The 22,746-nt window shown below is 32.1% G+C and overlaps 1 protein-coding gene across 2 annotated transcripts in view; it reads left to right on the forward strand.

Moving 5' to 3' along the window:
- SLC4A10 (solute carrier family 4 member 10) overlaps positions 1-22,746 on the forward strand; it is a 184,675-nt gene that overhangs the window by 78,801 nt on the left and 83,128 nt on the right. Inside the window, exons 7-11 of one of the 2 annotated variants that reach the window (XM_072961062.1) lie at positions 7,245-7,336; positions 8,321-8,410; positions 13,337-13,494; positions 16,553-16,640; positions 19,785-19,931. In XM_072961062.1, coding sequence (XP_072817163.1) covers positions 7,245-7,336; positions 8,321-8,410; positions 13,337-13,494; positions 16,553-16,640; positions 19,785-19,931 — 575 coding nt within the window. The remainder of the gene's footprint in view (positions 1-7,244; positions 7,337-8,320; positions 8,411-13,336; positions 13,495-16,552; positions 16,641-19,784; positions 19,932-22,746) is intronic. The other variant, XM_072961061.1, reaches the window with a different exon arrangement.

A 22,746-nucleotide genomic window follows, 5' to 3' on the forward strand; every position in this document is an offset into this window, starting at 1 on the left:
GAGGGAGGAAGGTACTGAATTTACTGGATAAACTATTTATTGCAATATCATGTGGACCTAGACACACTATTTGCTACCCCTTTAGCCTTTTCTTAAACATAAGAAGAGGTGAGAGAATTATAGCTTTAAATCGTAAGTCCACACATAGATACAAAGTTTCCCTGAGAGCCTGCCTTTTATCTTATTCAGGAAATGGTGTAGTTTTTTAGAAAACTAGAATATGGGTAGTTCTGAAGTGATTCTGTCACCATCTGTACAATCAGCCTTTATCTGAACACATACAGATCCTTTCAAAGCATACATTAGGATAATAAAAACTTGGAAACATTTCCAATAAGATTCATATATCCAATTAAGTATTGTTGTAGAGTATGCTGTCAGAAGTGGTTTTCTAAGCCTAGGCTTATAACACCTCCTTGTGACTCTGTTTTGCTTCCTTATACACTTTGCATAATTATGTGTGTTGAGAATTCTGAAAATATGTATAGACTTCACCAATTTAGAAATAAATCTCCTGTCTAGAAGTGAGAAAAAGTGTGAAAGACCTTTATTACTAAGGTTCTCAATCTACTTATAAACTCTAAAAACTGACAAACTCTAGATAAACAAACAAATCAGAATTCATAGCCATAAATATAGATTTGACATTTTGTTTCAAAATATGCACTAGAAATTTAATTTTTTGTGCAGTAGTACAGAGAGTTACAAAAGCATTTCAAGAGATCCAAAAGGGTAAAAATAATATTCTCATTATTTTTAAAAAATCTCTTCAGTAGAGTATTTCGTGCAAAAAGACTGACTCTTTTAAGATTATAGAATGGGAATTAAATAGAGTGAGGATTCTCTAGAATTGTGAAAACAGAACACATTTTCTTTCCCAAGTACAGGGATAGAAATAAGCCCCCATTCAACATACCTTTAGAGGTGAAACAATTGAAATTCCCTCAAAAACAAGCTGATGCTTATATAGAGATGTCTAAAAGAGTCATATGGAATAAGGTTTCTGCTTCCTTAATTGAACTGTTCCTTGAGCATGCTGCCTTGGTAGTAGTCTCAAGGGTTAAACATTCAGACATTTCAATCTGAAAATTGAATGGAAATCTTCCCCCCATTTTATAGATTAGATTTACGAGATAGTGATTTTCTTGCCCTTCTCCTTCAGTCTGCACTATTTTGTTCATAACTTTTTTAGTGGTTTGTGATAATTTGTCAGTCTCACTTTCAAATATGCTAGCTTTACTTTTTTGTATTTTTTCTTGGTGTACTGCACATTCTCTTAAGGGCTAAGATGCAGGATGCTATGGATTCATCATGCATTTTTAATGCCACCATGCTGTGTTTAACTTTCACTTTTCATTAAGCATCAAAACTGTGAGAATTAAATGTCTGATTCTGATGTTTCAATAAAAAGTGACAGTTATATTTGGCAAAACAACAGCAAAAAATAATAGAAAAATAATGCCTTCTTTAACATTAGAACCCTGGAAAAGATATGGGTGGAAAGTACTCAAATATTTATCAGGAATGTTCAAATACTTCCTTGAAACTGGAAGGACTTTCTAAAAGTAAAAATAAGACTTTTGTTTTTAATGATATAGAAAGCATAATGTATCAATATTTGTATTTATCATTTATACACTCAGTTGTATTTTGAGACATTTGGATTACAAATCTATTCTAAATTATTATTACCCTTGTGTTAATCTTTATATTTAAAATGATAACTTAGGACTCTTAGTTTCCTTAGGTGTAGGGTGTCTTCATTCCACTGTTTCCTTTACTAATAATTCTAACTATTTCTTTTCCTTTCCATATCTTTTCTCCCTCCTGTTCTGAATACTTCCCAATTGTCTCTTTTACTTAGGATCTTAAAAGGAATTGCAGAGCAGAAAGTCTCTGACTTAGTTTCAAAACTATAGGTTACTGGAGAACATTTAGATTTGAAAGGATGGGAGGCATTGACTCTTCAGGCCTGTATAGATTTCAGCCCTTAAAGTAATGTACACTTATGTATTGTGAATGATTTTTATTTATGGTTTTTGAAAATCAGTTTTATACCTTTCTAACTGCTGCTTTTACAAATGCTGTACTTTTTCACTTTTTTAGATGTACAGTGTTTTCATGTGTGTTTAGATATTTATATGCTTTCTTATTTTTTAAATACCATGGTCTCATAAGTAAGATACTAAGAGTTTAAAAATTATCCCTTATAATGTTCTACCTTAAGAGAAAAAAAGCTAGAATAATAATTCTTAGAATTACTTGAGAGAAAACATTAAAAAATTCATGTAGATTACAGAATTAAACATTATATAATAAAGGTATTCTCCATTGTTCCAAAAAAGAAGATAAAGATAACATTGTTGACATAACTGGTGAGTCTGTTCAGAGATTGTATTATTGCTACTGAGTTTTGGAATCGCAAGACTAAATCTTAACAGCAAAAATATTTCTTGTATGATGTGTTTAAATTTGTTATTTCTTAAATTACATTATTTTCAGGCATACTAATTTTTCTCCAAGTTTAATTATGTGCATACTTTTCATGTTTTTGAAGTATAGCTCACCTAATCAACATTTTCTAAATATTTAGCCTTTCTTTCTTCATGTTTTCTATTCCCATGAATAAATGTATTGTTACACATGTATGTAACTTTGTCATTCATTTTTATATTTCTTTATTTTGCTCTGTCTTGTGTCTGTCTCTAACAGGCTCATCTCATCTCTGTACCTCCCTCATCTCCTACCCTTTGGGTACTCTAAATGCGTTGAAGGTATCTGAGGTAGTGTAAACCAGCTTGGTCTCTAGGTTAATAGTAATGTACCTCCATGTCTTCATCCCAGTTTCCTTCTATTACACGTGGTGTTAAGTGGATTAAAGCAGTAGAAAATAATGATATACTTAAGTGGTGTGTTATTCTCCTATTGATTTGAATTTGGCCAAATAGACTTTTAAAAGCTGCTGTTTTATAATACTTATATACATAATTTATTTAAAGAGTAAGAAAACTATAAGTAAGGACTTAAATGAGTTAATAAAATTCTTAACAGATTTTTGAGAACACATTTACAGTTGTATTTCAATAATGAGATGCTTTAATGATTTTACTGACATTACTTAAAGTTAAAAAAAAAAGTACTTTGACATAATCTCATGTTCTTCCCCCAAAACTTTATGGTGAGAGAAATGATTCTGCCAGTCTCACTGTGGACTTAGGGAAAAATTAATGGTGCAACAAGCAGAACAGAGCTTCCATTTTCTAGTAGAAATCGCTTCAATTACTCTCAGTTTTCTCCTGTACTTGCCCATATCTTTCATGATTAGCCTTGAAAAAATACCTGGTCTATGATAACTTTTTATCTAACTGATATATAATCCCTACATGGAGGTCCAGAGGGAAAAATGAATTCATGACTCAAAGGAAAATTAATTCAAGCAGTTGCTAATGTGAATACTACATAATATGCACTTTAATTGAGAAGATGTATGACAAATATTAATGGTTTGGATTTAAGATGGTAAATTCTTTGAATTTAAAAGGTTAGAAAAATAAACATATATGGTAAATATATAAGGATGATATTAGGTTTCTCAAATATTTACATCTAAATAGTCACAAACATGTCCCAGTTAATAATAGTGTCCACTTTTCATCAGTTTTTGAATAATTTACATGGGATGTAATAAGGTTATTGAATTAATAAATGTCTTTTTTTGGATAGTCATATTAATGTTTCAAAGTTATTAAAATATAGCAACAGATGTGGTTAAATATTGCAATGACATTTAGTTATAGAATATATTAATATGGACAATGATCAGTGGGCAAAGTGAAGGTAATATAAAGAAATAGGCAAAAACATGTATGTCCACAAGCAGTGTGACATATTGATTGGATAAATTATCACAGGAATAGTATCCATAAAGTTTCCACACATATATGTGAGTGCTAAACCCTAATTTTATACTATTTTGTCCTGGAGGGGAAAAAAATCCTAGCAAATTCTTTTTTATCCTGTTAGGAAACATACTCACTTCCGGTTGAATGGAAAATCCTGTACCTGAAAATTGTCATTCTGTGAATTACTATTGCTTTAGATATCAGGGAGAAAATAAGAAATACCCTTTCAAAACCTAAAGTTACTGATTCTTCTTATGTAATATATTTGAGTTAATGAAAGTCATTTTGAAATCTAAGCCCATCAACCTTTTTCTGAAAGGCAGTGATAATTTAAACTAAAGAAACCAATGTTTAGACAAAGACTATAATTGGTAACACAATTATAAAAATTATTTAATTCATGAAATTTCCAGTAGTTTAGTAGACTGTATTTCATGTGTGGATTTTAGTTTGATTGACAGCTAGATGATAGATATAGATAGACAGACAGACAGACAGACAGACATAGTAAATTAAAATTTAAGCTATTTAAAGGCTTTCATTTTTTTCAAAATAACCCAAACCAAGACTGTCAGTTTCATTTTCAATAATGATACCTACACATTTTTCTGTATCCTGCCAGAATTTCAGATACTGCCTTGAAAATATACATATTCAATATATGCTGTTTTATTTTAATAAATTAACATATGCATTGAGAAAGAAGATTTGGAGTACTTTTAAAACTTTGATATGATTAAATATATTCAACTAATAATATTTACTATTATTTAACTATTATCTCTGAAATATGAGCTATCAAACTTGTGGTTTATATTCCTGTATCATAGGCTGGTAGTTTTTATGCTTTTTTTCCTTCATTAACATACATTCTATGCATAAATCTAGATTAGAACTAGCAAGGAATTTGTTATCATCTAGTATGTCTCCAACTAGTTAAATACTCTCCACTAGGTCATTATTCATATCACTTAAAAGATTCATAGAAAATTGTTTTCAAATCTTTTTCTGATTATCAACTTTATGAGGTAATATTTTGTAAAATTTTCATCTTAGAACAAGAATAAGAGAATAAATCTCAAAAATATATCAATACTTACAAAAGGAAATATAAGTGCCAGTATTTTAAACATATCACATGAGATAAAGTTAACTTGTGAAATTTTCTACTTTTAAAATATGTATGTGAAAAGATAGACCATTCAATTTCTTCAGATTTTTAAGTTATAACATATTTTCTATCCAATTAAATCTCTTCAAAGCTGATGATTTTGTATTGGGCTGACTATTTTTGTATGTGTTTGCTGATTGAGTTAAATAATTGTTCTTCCATGTAGTTTTATATCACATAAAATAAATTATTATAAGAAAGCAGATATATATTTATTTAATTTATCCATGCCTTGAATTTTACCATTTAATTTTATGGAACATTCAGTAAATTTAGGTTTAAATATATCTAACGTTCTAACTCATGAAAATATGGAGAAATGATGTGAAACTGGCGATTGAAGACATCTGTTAGCACAAATGCATTATGTAAAAGGTTTTTTTTTTAAATAAAAACGACAGTTTTTTTTTTGAGAATGATAAATTAAATGGCTGCTAATGAACAGTTCACAGTCATAGCTGCACGCTGCAGTTAGAAATGGGAGAATGAGAATAACTGATGCAGCTTAAGTCTGTTATTCCTCTAAAGTTTATATATTTCTTGGAATTTGCTATAATCAGAATTTGTATGCATGGTTTAAGGTGAATTTGCTTTAAAATTTCATTTTAAAAATCCTCACCAAATGTGTTATTTTACTTTGTTTAGTAAGAGGCGTGAAATGTTGAGGTTCTAGAGGAATTTTAAGCCCGTTACTCTCTGACAGTATATACAATTTTAAACTATAAAAAATTGTACCTGTTAATAAGTGATCCCTGCATGAGAGGCTAAATAGTTCAAAAAGCAAAATTGATAGTAATATATGAAAGTAAATTGTTAGTGTCACACTTAGTAATTTCTAGGTAGCAAAGTCACACTTCGTTAAAAAAAAAGTCACACTTGGTAATTTCTAGGTAGCAAAGAGTAAGTGGATTTCCGGAGACAATTTAAAGAAAAGGAGAACAAATTGTATTTGTATATGTACTGTCAGTTTGAAGAAATTCAGGTAAGTCCAGGCTGCAGCAATTGGAGAAAGGAGACTAAAAGTGAACATTGAATAAAGTTTGGATTTAGGCAGGTAGAGAGAAGAGCTAGGCAGAGAGAGGAGTCTTCCCATCTAAGACATAAGAACAGGAGCAGTGTTTTGGAGTCACTGAGTTATGATCATAAACATGGTCAAGGCTTCAAAACTGGGTTGTCATTACATATTTCATAGCAAAAGTAACAAGTGAGGATGGGGAGAGGTTAGGGAAAAGTGAGGTACATGTGAAATTAAGCAAATCTTAATAATTTTTATTGTTTAACTACTAAATATGGACAGATTTCAGATAAGTTGTGATTGAAAACAATGTTTCATATTTAGAGAATAATGGAATTTAATTACCCTTTTCTAGCCATTGTCATATTCCCACCTCTACAGTTCACTTAAGTAATATAATCTTTCTTATAATGGGGAAAATACTACAGAATAATTAAGTTGCTGGTTAGTGTTAATGGAAAAAAAATGTAATTCAAATTTATTGATCTCTTCTCATATGGACCAATATCAGTATGCTTATGCAATTGAATAGTGACAAGTGTAACATTCAGTGTTCGTATTATGTGAGGTAAAGATATTTCTAATTGAACACTCATATAGAAATCTCTAAAAGTTATTGTCAAAGAAGGTTTGTTTTTTCAGATGCAATAAAAGCTATAAATACACTGTGTACTTTTCAAATAAATATTCGCCCTTTAAAAAACTTTACATTTCAAATACTTCAATTTGAGCTTAAATCATTAATATATATCTATCCTGATTATATATATATATATATATATATATATATATATATATATATATACACACACACACATACACATATATATAGTTTTGGATAAAATTTAGAAATCACTGATGTTTCAAAACCATTATTAAACTCTTTTTTGCAAATGTTCTTTCTTCATAGAGAATAACTGTTAAGTTACAAAGTTTTCATCTGAGAGTTTACATTTTCTTGACTGAATTCTCCCATTTCTATCTGTAATTGATAAATAAGAATATTTGTATTGATATATATCTATGTTAACCCTTCATGCTTACATCATAAATACATTAAGAAACCAATGGTAGTTTAGTTTAATTCATATTTCAGTCAATCTGTCTAGAATTATGTAAGTAATTGTTTGTATTCTGTAATAACAATCTCTTTTAGCAGGTCAGGTTGTTTCTCCTCAGTCTGCCCCAGCCTGTGTTGAAAATAAAAATGATGTGAGCAGGGAGAACAGCACTGTTGACTTTAGCAAGGTAAGCTTTTCTCCTTCTCATGTAAGTAAGCCACTGAGTTATTACTAGAAATTACCAGAAATTTTAAAACGTGTTGACAGTTTTTTTGCATGCATGTTATTTTCATTTCTTAGTCAAAGTTGGATATTGTTATTGACAATGTTAACATTTAAGCTCACATGTACCATTTTGCTTATTCACAAAGCCAAGTGTGTAAGTTTGACGCTAGTCTTCAGTTTTCAGCCACTTGGTGTGATGCATCTCTTCCAGTAAAAAGGATAGCTGGACTTCACAGAGAATTTAACAGAAGTTTATTGCTTACAACTTTTGCTAATTTTTATTACAAAATCATTTTCCCTCTATTTGTGGAAAAGCAAATCATATACTATCAAGCTTTATTACCTTAATTCAGAGAAAGACATTAGTGTAAAACACTAGAACCTAGTAGGATTGAGCAGAGTTTTGAATAAAAACATAGCGACTAACTCTGTTGAGGGATACACCTAACTGGAGACAATTCAAATGAAATCATTTACTTGAATGTATTCTAGGAAAATAATGAGTCTATGAAAACAGTGTGATTTTGGTTAGCAACTTCCTGACATTTTATATATGCTATTGTATACTGTGGCAAAACAACACTTAAATAGGAAAGAGGAGTTTCAGTATTGACCAGAAGAAAAGAGAATCAACAATTCTCTTTATCTGAGGGGCTAAAACAGTAATAACTCAAAGTAATTTTTTTTTCCATCAGGTCCTTAGCACTGGCAATGACGGTAACAGCGGGTCGGGGTGGGAATGGGAGGCAGCAGTATAGGAAGTTGCCTGCATCAAGCTTCTGAAAAAATTCATAGCGATCATCAGCCCCTTGTTGCTGTTTCAGAATCCCTCCGCCAATGCCAGAATGGTCTAGGTCCAGTCGTGTGCATGCTCTCCCTCTGGTGCCTGGCGGAGTCTCTGTGGGAACATGGTGTACTGGCTTAAGTCTGTTAATTATGCGTGCAGGGACTGGGAGGCCAACAAAAGGGGCATACTAGTCCATGTGGGATGAAACAAAGACATGAAAAAGGACCTCCACACCAGCAAGAGAGAGAGGTGAGGGCATACTCGGGCTCTGTTTCTACAGTGGTTCAAAGCTCATCTCACTGTATGGAGGCATGTGATTCAAATATTAAGCCAGTTCAAATGTATTCCATTTGCCACTCCAAAAAAAAAATTTTTTTTAAAGCATTGCATCTTCATTCATCTGCAAGTTGGAGTAAAATTGTCTCAAACTGCCGTACATTTAATTTCTAATGTTTTTCATTTGAAGCAATATCTTAAAAGCAATGACGTAAGAAGTTGCTTATTTATTTATGCAGGCATTAACAGTATAACAAGGGCACAGTTAACATTCTCAAAAACAATGATAATAAATCACATCCCTTCAAATAAATTACCTTTACCTTTTTAAAAAAGGATATAACCCTTTGACACTGAATTTTATGTCTCTATATCATTTTGCTTTTAATTGTCTGACCTATCTTTGCAGCATTCAAAAATGCTTTATCACATTAGAGAAAATGAATATTACCAGTTGAAGACAGTAGTCTTATCCTCAGGTCCCCAGAACAATTTGAACTATAGAAGAGTGAAAAATAGATTTTCTCTCCTTTAATTCTTTTCTTTCTTATTGCATTTCCAGTCACTGTTCTGTTCCATTTTTTAACGGGAAAGTTAAATTTCTAGAGCCCTCTACTCAGCGCCAATCTATATTCCTCAGTCTCTTGCCCATGGCATGGCTTTTGAGAAAGTACGTAAGATCCTACCTCTAGCATTTATAAGTTATCTGATCTTGGAGAAGTTCTCTGGACTTCATCTTTCTCATTCGTAAAATAAGAAGAGTAATACCTGTTTATGATTTATTGAGAAGATTAAGTGAGAAAGTGGCAGAGTGCTGGGCTTACAGTAGGTGTTCAATAAAATGTGGTTGCTGCTACTATTACTGTTGTTGTTGCTGTTACTATTAATATCAATGGAAATAGCAGAGTCAAAAATAAATACTAGACCAGAATTTAAAATGTTTTGGTCTCCACTGGATCTCTAGTGCCTTGAAGAGTGTTTGGGATGCACGTGTTGAATGAATCCTGTGAAGTTCCAGATAATTTTGCTCTGGATTTTTTTTGAAATACAAAATAATGCTTCTTACTTTATAATCTGGAAGGGCAGAGTAGTAGGATTTGAAAAGCTCAAATGCAGTGCATCATTATGGAAACAAAATTTAGTGCCAGATTTTGCAGGTACATGAGTTAAGGATTGTAGTCTAAAGATTTCAGTTTGGTAGTGAATTTATCAGAGCGAGTGTATCAGTTAGTCTATAGATTACTTTGTTCATTTAAATATTTTAAGTTTTAATATGTAAATTCCAGACCCCAGTAGACTTTTGAGGTGTTAAAGAAAAAAGTCTTTATTCATTTCAAGTGACTTGACTATCTGCATACAGTCTATATATTTTTAACCCTTCCAGTGGTTAGGCCCATCAAACTCATTCCTTTTTAGGAGTGTTTTCAAATATAATCTGAATTGTCAGGTTTTTGATTCCTGTAAAGCTTTTAAAAAGCAGATGTTTCATAGTTCTTAAACTGACATGTAGAAGGCAGCTATTTTAGTATTTTCCAAATGTTGGTGGTTCCTTTTATTTCAAATGACTCAAAGAAGCTTTCACAGTATTTTCTGTGTAGAGAGAACTCTCTTCTGTATCCATCTTTAATATGTGAAATATAAAGAGTTGCATTATTAAATCTTAGAATTGTAGTAAACTTTAGAAATTTCATTTAGAAGGTGAGAAAGCTGAATCCCAGATTAAGAGAGCTGCTCAAGATCACTGGCTGGCCAGTGTTATAACACCATTTCTCTCTGGAGAATTTCTATTAATTTTCTTGTACTTCCTATAGTGGGCTTAAGACAGACTTTCTCCATAATCTCCCATCTGTCCTTCCTTCACATATCAGTGTATAGCTTGTCCAGACACTTCTAGTTCCACCATGACCTTCTGACTAACCATATTCCCTAGAAATATAAATGTTTGTCACCCACAACTTAAGTACCAGATTCCCAGAATAAAGCATCTTTTCTCCTTAGCATAAACATTTGGAGACCCTAGAAGTATGAATATAAATGCAGATCCATAGGAGGAAAGCTTGATTTCTTCAAGATTCTTTTAAGAGAACCAAGACATTCCAAGATTTCTTTATGTTTACTTCAAGTATTTAAGTCCGCTTGAGGACTGTCTCAGGGATGCTGTTCAGCCTAGTTTCTCAGAGCTGTTTTTGGTATTTGCAGTTTTATAAGAGGTTAAATTATGGTCCTTAAATGCGATCTTTTGTTATGTTGAAAGGTAGTTAGGTTGCCAAATAAAGTTCTTTATGAATCATACATTAACACAAATACAAAAATATAGGACTGTCCCAGGAATAATGTAATATATAATTGTGTCATATAATTAGGTAATATATAATCTATTACCCCCAAATATATGGCTACTCCAACAGTAACATAATATAATGCATAAAATATAATGACTACTTATCTGTTATTTAGCTAGAGTGTATTACATTTTAAATCAAAATAAACTTGCTAATCTTGAAATTAAATTCTGTATATTTTAATGCATTTTCTAAATAACAGATATCAACCAATGATATATTAGATACTATATAATGTAAAAAATCATATGTAAGGACCACATATTTTCTTTTATAAAATTAAGCCATTTTAGCATACCTACTCCTTGATTTAATTAAATTGAATCTTAAAGCAGTCATGTGTATAATTGCCATCTACCAGAGACATAGACTTCAATGTTTAAGGTTATGGCACTTGTCAAGAAATAAATGATTTTGTAAAAACTTTTCCAGGTGGAATTTAAACTTCACAGTAACGTTATGACAAGTATTGCCAATACAACTCAGATTGTTTATCACTTACAGATTTTCTTAAAAAGCTATTTTTCTCATTTTAAATTTTGTTCCAGTGTATTAATATTGTATAATTGCTATTTCTATTGGGGGAAAAACTTAACAGTTTACTCTTTTAGTCTTTGAAAGACTTACGGAAAATTATTATGTTTTTCTCACATGGCTAATAGTGTATGGGTATTCTTTTATTCTCTTCTTGAGAATTTATACACTAAAGTGAAATTATAATGCATTACTAATTTAAAGCATTCTTCAGTGTGTACATTTCTCTTAGCTAGAAACATAAATACAAAAATACAATAATAATTCCCATGGAATTTAACCTTCTATTATTAAAATAAATAAATTTTTTTGTACCTATAAATTAAAAGATTAGATTCTATAAAAGGAAAATAATTTACCATATAGTATCCCAATGTATATATTTTAGGAGTTTACAAATTTATGTTTAGAAGCATGCTTATAGGTTAAAAACCTCTGAAATTTATAATATTTGTCATAATTTTTTACAGGCAGTTTTGCTTTGTTGAATCATTTTTCTTTCTCTTTAAAGTGGAACATTCCTCTCTTTGATATTTTTAGTGGAGTGCTGAGGCTTATTTTTATATTTAATTCTTGTGATAAAATATATACTCCCTATAATGGGTTTTATGTTTTGTAGCATAAAAACATTCCTTATCTTACAAAAAACTTAAGTAGTTGAAAAAACCTTCTAAATAGCTGTGCTGAGGTCTTGATTTTAGAAAGCAACATATTTAATGTAGTCACTAAAGTCTGGCTATGGACTTCCTAAGGTATTCCAACTAAAAGTTTGGTTTTTTTTTTTTTCATTTTAAATTGCTTGGGAAAAATATTCTTAAATTATTAAACTTGCAGAAGAAATATCTGGCCTAAAAAGTCTTCTGGGCCTCACCTATATTTGCCAGAGCTCGTTTATCTTTCTCTCTCTCTTCTCTTCTTCCTCCTCTTATTTTTCCTCCTCCTTCCTCCACATTCCTCTCCCTCTCCCTGTCCTCCACCTCCTTCTCCTCCCCTCTCAGCCACTTCCTCCTTTTTCCTCTGTTTCTCCTGTTCCTACTTTGATCTTTGGTCTCCATTTCGTTAACATGAAAGCATAGAAACAATTACTACAGCAGTCAAACTGTTATTCTCCCTACAAACAGATTTCCATTAAAAGCAACTCAAATGAATTAGAAACAAGAAATAGGCCTTGTAAAATTGACTTTAAAATCACTGCTTCGTTTTCACTGAGGCCCTGTGTATAAAAATTGATATTTACTCTCAAGAGTATTTTACATTCGTTTTTCAGACTTCACCCTTTATTCTAAGCATTTCTTTTTGTTAATGACACTTTTGTTTTGTATGAATTCATTTCAATCACAGACATCTCATATCAGAAATTCAACTCTGGCTCTTCAACAACTCCAAATGTTTATATTTTTATTTTTTTTTTTTTTTACTCTGCCATATCTAGTTTCTCTGATGAGAAATTAAAATTGAAGAATAATAAAGCCAATTATAGAATGTGAAGGATATGGAACAGCTAAAATAAAAATGAAGACTAAAGTCATAATTTATACCATAAAGAGAATAACGATTTATATATAGATTTTTTGAAATGGACATGTTTTGAGTATTAATGAATTGAAATGTATTGTGAACAAAATTTAGTTAATTTAATATACAAATACTTGGATCTATTGGCAAACGCTACTTAAATTATCACCAAAGTATATTCATTTAATAGAAAACATACTCTTTTCTCCCTGAAAATTTCAAGATTACTAAGCCTGAATCATATCTTTTAAAAATATTGAATAGAGAAACTTGAGTATTTAGCTTATTGATGGCAAATTAGAAAAATGGACAACTAAAAGAAAAAGTTATTATTTTTAAAGGGCAAATGAGATGTTTAACTATTTTAAACATTTATTAAACCATATTTATAAAAGTATTTTTATTTAAACTATTATTTATTGATGGATTACCATGTGTGAAGCTAGAATATGATTTAGCAAATTTTTCCAGTTTTGATTTATCTTCTTTTACTTTGTGATGCTTGCAGGTCGATCTGCATTTTATGAAGAAGATTCCTCCAGGTGCTGAAGCTTCAAACATCTTAGTTGGAGAATTGGAGTTTTTGGATCGAACCGTAGTTGCATTTGTCAGATTGTCTCCAGCTGTGCTGCTTCAGGGGCTGGCTGAAGTCCCAATCCCTACCAGGTAAGAAGTATAAGAGCATCTTTTGCATTTTTTCTTAAACCACTTTTTGTGGGAAAAAAAGATGTTAATATAATTTCCTCTGAGAGGTTTTTCTAGAAACTAATGTGCAATCCACAAAACTACTATTTCTTCATGTTTGTGAAGGAGGGGGGAAATGTGCTTTACAAATTACTCTGTCCTTTCCTCCTTCCTCTCAAATTTCCAATTTTCTTTTAGGTGTGCTCCTTATCTCTGAATACCATGGTCTATGTCACCATATAAATCCTTTTTAATATTTTTGGTAAAAAGAAATAAAGTATTAAGCTTTCCTCAAAGATTGCGTTAGACTGTGGCTAAGGAGAGGTCCTACATGTGAGTATGGTCATACTCAAAAAGATTGAAGTTTTAAAGGCTTGGCTCATGCTGGAATGAGTAGGCCTTCAACGTACACGTGAGTGCCATCATTAGGCGAGTCCCTGCTGTGTCTACTGTACTGTGTGTTTCAATCCTGTGCACAGCGTGCCTCCCATACATAGAGTCTGAAGAATCATTTTAGTAGCATCATGGTACTATGGTTAAATATGAATCAAAAGTACAAATTTAATTTCATTACCTGAACTTGTTTTTCATTTAGCTGTATATAAAAACTAACAATTTAGGGATAATACAGACTAAATTATGTTGTTTATTATTTATCTCTATTTTAAAGAGATAAGATGATCCATGAGCAAATTGTGAAGGAAAAAAAAACACTGACTTCAGCATGTTGGGTTCCTAGCCATTTCTCCAGAGGACCTTGTTTCTTCCCTTCTCCTGCCATCAAATGTGATTCCTGTGTCTAGACAGTCTTTCACTCTGATCCTGGTCTCATAACAAAACATTTCTATATAGGGTCCCACGTCCTGCTTGAATGGTGCCCTTTGCTTCATGCTGGAATTGTTTCAAATGCTGCTAGTAGGCCTCTCCTTCCAAACACTGAATGCCTTAGCCAGGTTAAAATGATGAACAGTTCAGGGTGCTGTGGCAACTGGGTTTGCAGGATATGTGTCTTCTGTGGATATTTGGGTGTAACTCAAAACATAGCAAATTACATCACTCTGTATTTTGATTTTGGATAAGATACTCCAAAAATACGGACTAGTTATCAGGAGAGGCCTCATTTATAACTGGAATGGGATTTAATGTTTGAGTACCTGTACCTGAATCTGTGACAGAATAGATTCGAGGCAGGAAGCTAGTTACCAATTCAGGTTGTACAGAGAAGTGTCTGTTCATTATTGGTGGAGGGCCACCAAGACTTCTGATACATTCCAACTTCTATTAAAAGGGGGGAAGGATTAACTGAGCACATTAAAGAGGCATCTGATCGTATGATTAAGGCCGTATTTTTCTACATACAACCTGTAATCTGCATTCAGAATTTCTGGAAATTTGGGATTCAGATTTAAGATGTCAAACTTACTAAATGTAGAGGTATTATTTTAGTAGTTTAAAATTCCTTTGCAGTCTTCCAAGCAGTACGTTCTTGTTCCACCACTTAGGAAGGTGTCTGATGAGCTCTGGGTAAGTGATGGCTGTCTATGACAGTGATAGTTCTTGTATTTCAAAGGAAAGAAAAGAAAAATTCCCAGGAGTAAGGAAAAGCCGTATGGAGTTATATACCCTCCCTTTGAAAACTGTCAAGGTTTAGGTGACCTCATTTCATACTGACATAGCAAAATGTATCTAGAGAACAATGGAGAGAAAATTAGGGGCATGTAGAGCCACTGTATAAGGAGAGATTTAAAAGACTAGACTATTTGGTTAGGAAAGGTGAAAAAGGTGAAAAATAGAAGAAGATTAGTTAGACAAATGGAATAAAGAAAGCCATTCAAGGCTCCTAATTATCCTCTCTTAGGAGGACAAAAGGGCACATTGTGAGTATAATAGTAACACATAGTAAAAATGTCAGAAAATAATTTGGGGGGACTTTATAAATAGCCTATGAAATGAAAACCTGAAAAATAGCAAGATATACATAGGTTGGGAAATTTCTTAAAAGTATAGTTGGTAAAGCATATGCCACCACATTAAACTATTACTGTTTCAAATATATGGTGGACATTTCTGTGTACTAGATATTGACTTAGATTCAGTTACAACTGTCACAAAAAATTAATGTCAGACTGTCTAAGATTGTATAATACGTGCATCACATAAAAACAGGAAAATCTCTAAAGTTTATAACTAATGAAAGGTAGAATTGTAGTACCTATTTCAGTACACCTTATAAAGCCATTAGTCTTCCCACTTAAGAACAGAAACCGTTTGATAAATAAATACTGCAGAATTATATTGCAGGATATAGGGCATTTTAAAATTCTCACAATTTCCCTGCAGCATTGACTTTTTCAGAGAGAGAACAATTACCAGTCCCCAAAGTTAGAACGCATATTGATTTCTTCAAAAGCTGCAGGTGTAACGATGAGTTTGCTAGACTTTCAGCCTAATTTAGATGGACTGTCATAGTACAGCTGGTATTTTTACTCCTCTAGCATTGGAATTAACAGATTTTTTTTTCTTTCTACCTGATATTTGATTTCTGGCAATATTGTTTCCTACTTAATGTAAATTTTATATACACCTACTGTTTTTTTGGACCATGTATTCTTTCTTTGTTTATAATACTACTGTATTATCTTTTTCCCCTTCTACCTAGTTCTGTAATTTGCATATTAGTGAATTCTCTTCCTTAGAATTAAGAAAGATTAGATCAGATTTTACTTTTCTCAAATTTCTCCTCTAAGGATTATAGAATACTTAAAATTTTCACTAACAACTGTGTAGGCTCTATAGGTAACTAAATGGGGGGAACAGATCAAAATAATCATGGATTCCAGTTGCTCAAGGATCTTAAACATGAGTCATTTTGAAACATTATAAAACATTTCAAAATATGTAATAACCTGTAGAAAATACAGAAGTACTTTACACTGAAATCCCCATCTTCAGTAATTCCTTTGAGATGAGTGATTCTGTACTAATGAAATTATTTTTATATTTCTACCTTGAAATACTGTTTTTTTCTTCTTACTTACAGATTTTTGTTCATTCTTCTGGGACCCCTGGGAAAGGGTCAACAATACCATGAGATTGGCAGATCAATTGCAACCCTAATGACAGATGAGGTATTTATTCAAGTTCATTGGGAACATTTCCCCCCAGCTAGGTACACCTAACTTGGAGTTCTGTATTCATGACAATTTGCTGTGAATCAGATTTCTCTATATTGAATCCCCTTTCTTTTAAATGCCTCTACTGTAAAATCTCCTTTGGAAAAATTTGTTTACAAGGGGTAATAAATTCACACACCTGGACATAATGTTTTAAAACCTTGTACTCTAAAGAAAATTTGTTATTTGGTGACATTTAGGATATATTTATTAATAGTCCTCTTATAGTATCCTTGCAAAATGAGCACCACTGTTAATATCATTACATTCTTGTTTTGGGCACATTAATTTTAAAGTCTCAAGAAAGAACAATGGCAGCTTATCTGAATAGTATACATGACACCAAAAGCCATGCAACATCTGTGAGATCTCTTTACAATTGCCTCAATGTGCGTGTTCTTAACCTGGGAGTCTTTGAATCATTAGAGTACTGTAGATGGATTTCAAGAAGCCTATGATTTCTTAGATAAACTAATTTTTCTATGTAAAACTTTGTATGTAGATTTTTTTTTTGGACTGGAAAAAGTTATCAGCTTCTCAAAGAGATGTATGTCTCAAAAATGTAAGATTATAAGAATAACATAAAAACTAGTATCATATAAACTGCTTTCTTGTATTCTCCAACACCTTATGAAAATCTATTTTTATTATTTAATCATTTTTATTGTTAAGAGAAGACACAGAAGATCACAGAAAGGGCATAAATTCAAAATTCACTAGTAAATGACAAATGGGATTATACATTTTCTAGAATCTCATCTGAATAAGTTAATGGTGTATTTATTGAAATACATGACTTGTAATACTTGAAAAATCTATATGAAGAGTAAATTAGTGTTATATGTAATTTTTTCTAGGTTATGAAATCTGAAAATTTGAACTTATGTTAGGGGTTCAATATAAATTCTTCTATTATATCTGTTCAAGTTATGTTTTACGGTTTTATATGAATTAGTTATTATTGATGGTTACACATAAGAAACCAAAAGCTAGGGAAAAAATTTTCTCATCTGTTTCAGAAAGAACCAACTTAATGAGTATATTAGTTTCTTATGACTGCCATAAAAAATTACCACAAACTAGATGATTAAAACAATCTTGAGGTTTGGAACTCATATTTTGGGGGGCCAGAAGCCTGAAGTCAAAGTGTCAGCAGGGCCACATTCTCTCTGAAGGCTCTAGGGGTGAATCCGTCCTTGTTTCTCTAGCTGCTGGTGGCTTCTTAATTATTGATGTGTATTTACTTATTGCTATTTTGTTAATTGTTTTGGGGTTTGCTTTTTGTTGTTTTGTTCTTTTTTTTCTCTTCCCTTGGGATTTGATGGCTGTCTTTAGTGTTATATTTGGATTCCTTTTTCTTTTTAGCTATTATAGGTTTTTGGGTTTTTGTTACCATGATGTATGTATGCATATATGTATGATTTTATATATATATGAGATTGTTTTAACTTGCTGATCTCTTAATTTCAAACACATTTTAACAACTCTGCATTTTACTCTTCACCCCTCACAATTGCTGATTTTGACATCGATTTTTATATCTATTTGTTTCATGTGTTTTTAAACTGCTTATTGTGAATGTAGATGATTTTACTACTTTTGTTTTTCAGCCTTCCTATAAGCTTTGTACATGGTTGATTTACTATCTTCACTTATATTTTCTTTACTGATGAACTGTTTTCTTTCATAGTTTTCATGTTTCTAGTTGTGGACATTTACAATCCTTAAATATTCAGATTAGGTCTCATGCCATGTAAAGATATTTAGAAGAATAGAGATATTCTGAGCCAGTGACTTGCAACATGGAAATCTATGTTTTCAATATTCTGAAAAATCTTTCTCAAAGTACAATTAAATTATTAATGTATCTTTTATATCTTCATATTATCCTAAACAAAGACTATATATGCTTATCATACCAGTGATTTTTTGTGAAATGTTCTTAGTTGGAAAGTAAAGAAAAAGCCTTTGAAAATGATCATTATCACTTTTTCAGCAGTTTAGATTGAACACCTAGAAATCTAGAAACTAAAACAAATAGTCTAAAAGTAGAATAGAATATTTGAAAGTGAAGTTTCCCTGGAATATTTTGGGATATTTGGTCACTACACTATAGATCAACATAAAGAATAATATAGTAGTTCCAAACCTCAAATATTTGTCCATTCCACTTTATAGCATGTGAAATACAAAAAGGATCAGAAATATTTATATCATATTTAGCATAAATTAATGTTTCCCATTTACCTTTACTTTTACTTTCCTCACTTAACATATTAAATATATCATTCCCTTGTATGTTAGTCATGAGAGATTAGTTTATGCTGCAGTAATAATCAACTAATGGCTTAAAACAAAAAGGATTTATTTCTATCATTTGTGTGTCCATCACAAGCTGGCAGAGGTCCTGTACTCATTTAATCACTTGGGCATCCAGGTTCATAGAAGCTTAATCTTGACCCATGTTTTCTCAGTCACTATGGCAGACAAAAGGCAATGTGATAAATCATACACTCATAATTTCTGTTTGAAAGTAACGTATGTGTGTGTGTGTGTGCATGCACGTGCAAATGTAACTCATTCTTTGGAAATATACGCTTATAGATGTAATTCAAGAAAATAGTAACATAACTTTATTACTATTTAAAAATTGAAACAGAACTAACCTTTTAAATTAGTTTATGTATGTCATGGTATAAATATTACTAAAATTTCTAATATATTCTATAAATTTTTATCTATTTTTAAGCAAGGAGTTCTTTTGGAAAGTTTGATTTTACATGCATAAACAAACTTTGCCACATTTAAATCATTAATTCCAGGATAATGAATTTCCTTTCATCCTCCTTTCCCTTCTCTTACTCTTGCCTCCAGAAATTTTTACATTCATTGTAGCATTCTAAGAGAAATATTTAACTAGGTACATTCACGGAATAAACTAAATTACAGTATTTTACATGAAAAACTTCTTTAGTTAGAACTTTATTTCTTCAAAGTGTTATAATCACATGTGAGATAACTCGGAAGTGAAAGCACAGAACACATTAAGGCTTTTTAATTATTTTCTATCTGTAAATGATATTTATTTTCCTTCTATAGGTATTTCATGATGTTGCTTACAAAGCTAAAGATCGTAATGACTTGGTATCAGGAATTGATGAATTTCTGGATCAGGTTACTGTTCTCCCTCCTGGAGAATGGGATCCAAGCATTCGAATAGAGCCTCCAAAAAATGTTCCTTCTCAGGTATGTGTATATGAAAATACTCTTAAAAATCTCATCATTTTGTTATTTTTTTTAAATACATGTATTGAAATAATATAACCAATCAAAAAGATTCAAATGATTTAAATTATAACCTCTGTGGTATTGTGATTTATAATAAGAAATATATATCTGGTCGTCATCCCTATTTCTGGCACAGAGCTCCTGAAATGCTTGGAGTTTTCTAAGTGGTAAAAGCAATAAAGGTGTCTTTTGTTATGTTAATGAAGTTACTTTTAGAATTCCTCTAAGGATGGGGGCTGATTGCCAGTTGAACCAACCATGTGATTAGAGGTTGGAACTTTGAGTCCCACCCTCTCCCCAGGGGAGAGGGGCAGGAGTTTCAATTCAGTCAGCAATAGCGGGTGGTTTAATCAGTCATGCCTGTGTAATGAAGTCTCCATAAAATCCCAAAAAGACAGGGTTCAGAGAGCTTCCGGGCTGGTGAACACATGGAGGTTGGGAAGAGCGGTGTGCCTGGAGAGAGTATGGAAGCTGCTTGCCCTTTTCCCATGCCTTGCCCTATGCGTCTCTTCCATCTGGCTGTTCCTGAGTTATATCCTTTTATAATAAACTGGTGATCTAGTAAGCAAAACATTTCTCTGAGTGCTGTGAAGCATTCTAGAAAATTAATTGACTCTGAGAAGGAGTTTATGAGAACCTCTGATTTATAGCCAGTTGGTCAGAAACACTAGTAACAACCTGAGCTTGTGACTGGCATCTAAAGTGGAGTGGCAGGCAATCTTGCAGGACCCAGCCTTCAGCTTGGGGAACCCGATGCTATCTCAGGGTAGATAGTGTCAGAATTAAGTTAAATTGTAGGACACCTTGCTGGTGTCCAGAGCATTGCTTGTTGGTGTGGGGAACTCCCCCACTTCCTTCCACTTTGGAATTGCCACTAGAACCAATTCAACCTCCAAGAAGTCAGGGGCATGAAGTTGCAAAGTCTTCCTTTTTCCCATTCAACACAAATTTGGTGTATTGATGATATGCTAGTGAATCAAACAGTCTCATATGCCTGGAAAGATTTTAGACTCACCTTGAAAAATACACTGGAGGAAAATTTAAATTTTAATAAATATGACTTGAGAGAAAGTCCATTACTGATCCAGCCCTTTGAAATTGGCAAGTATTAGGAAAATTCAAGGGTATGGTTTATTCATATTACATAGAAAACTCCCTATTACTGCTGATCACATTTATGACTGGAAGAATTTTTTTTTAATAATTCTTGTGTATGTGTTGCTTTCATGTAGGGATATGGTATGAACATTGTAAAAATTATCCCTCTAAAAATCTAATGTGCATTTTACTCATTATATAATGCAGAAAGCTAAGAATAAAGACTATTGCTATTGTTTGGGGTCATTGTCTTATTGCAGGAATGACTTTATTGAGAGTGGTAGCCAAATGTTCGTTAAGCCCACTTCTCGTATTGCCACTTGTATTCCTACTGTATCTGTCTCCTGCAACCCTCCCGGTTGTTATCTACCCAGCCTCGCCTTCAGCTCTCGTCCTTGCAGAGTCCAGCTGCCTTAGTAGCTGACTCTACTGCCTTAGTTGCAATGGCCTAATTGACCCAGCCTTAGACATAGAAGTTTTGCTAGTTAGCCAGAGGTGTGCAAATGAGCAGGTGTACTACTCAGTCATGAGTGTTTAAAAAAGTCATCTCAACCCCATTACCAATTTAAGGATGTTCCATTCCTGTATTTTCATTCTGAAGTTACTTCATAATTATTAAAGATTGTTTGCTTTCTTTTGTCAAAAATTACAATTTTGTGATTCTGTAACCATCACCACATAATTTCAGTTGATCCACTGCTAAAACATAGTAAGTTATTTAAGGAGTAATTTTATGGGGCTATAGATTGTCTTATTTTTGTACTTGTATACATCTTTGCACTTACCGAATTAGAAAAGACAGTACAATGCTTCTTGAATTAGTAAGAATCTCTGTAATTGATGTTATTTGGGAAAATTCAGTGAAAATATTAATACGTTGAGCATGAGACTTTAAAAATCACTTGACACCAGTTTGTTTTTCAAATATTAAAACTAAAGACAAGAATTTCTGAAAACACCTTGTTTTCGAGAGAGAATGTTTTTGAGGCAAGTGGAGGCATGGGAGCTCTGTATTTTTAAAATTATTTGTATGAAACTCTTTAAAATCAGGATTAATTCTTAGATTCTGGGTATTGAGAGGTGGTAGTAGAAAGAATGTTGCATTAAGAAACAAGGCACCTGGGTTCTGCTATTATCTATTTGTATGACCCTGAGCAGATGCCCTAACCTCTCTGTGCTGATTGTCAGCGTGTCCAATAGAACTTTCTGCAGTGATTGAAGTGTTCTATATCTATGCCATCCAATAAGCCAAGCCACTGTTGAACAGCAGAAATGTGACTACTGTGACTAAGGAACTGAATTTTTAATTTTAATTAACTTAAATTTCAATAGCCACAAGTAGTTAATAGCTATCATATTAGACAGCACAGTTTTATATAATGAGTTTGAATTAGAAACACTCTCTTAAGAACATTAGTATTTTTAATGTATATTGCAGTTTAATAATAGATACTATGGAACTTTGTTTTCTTTCCTTAAGTGGAGCGAAATGAATTAAAATACATTAAGCACTCTGACTTCATACTCATTCCAATAATATTTTCCCCCGTGGGATAATTTCTATGATTTTTATTGTTTTGCAATGTGTAAATCACAGTATTTTTTAATGTTTTTTCCTTTCAGTTAAGAAAAGAATAACCAGTTATCTCAAGGAAAACCCCTGAAAATGCTCATT

This window comes from Vicugna pacos, chromosome 5 (assembly GCF_048564905.1).
Source record: "Vicugna pacos chromosome 5, VicPac4, whole genome shotgun sequence".
Taxonomy (NCBI): Eukaryota; Metazoa; Chordata; class Mammalia; order Artiodactyla; family Camelidae; genus Vicugna; species Vicugna pacos.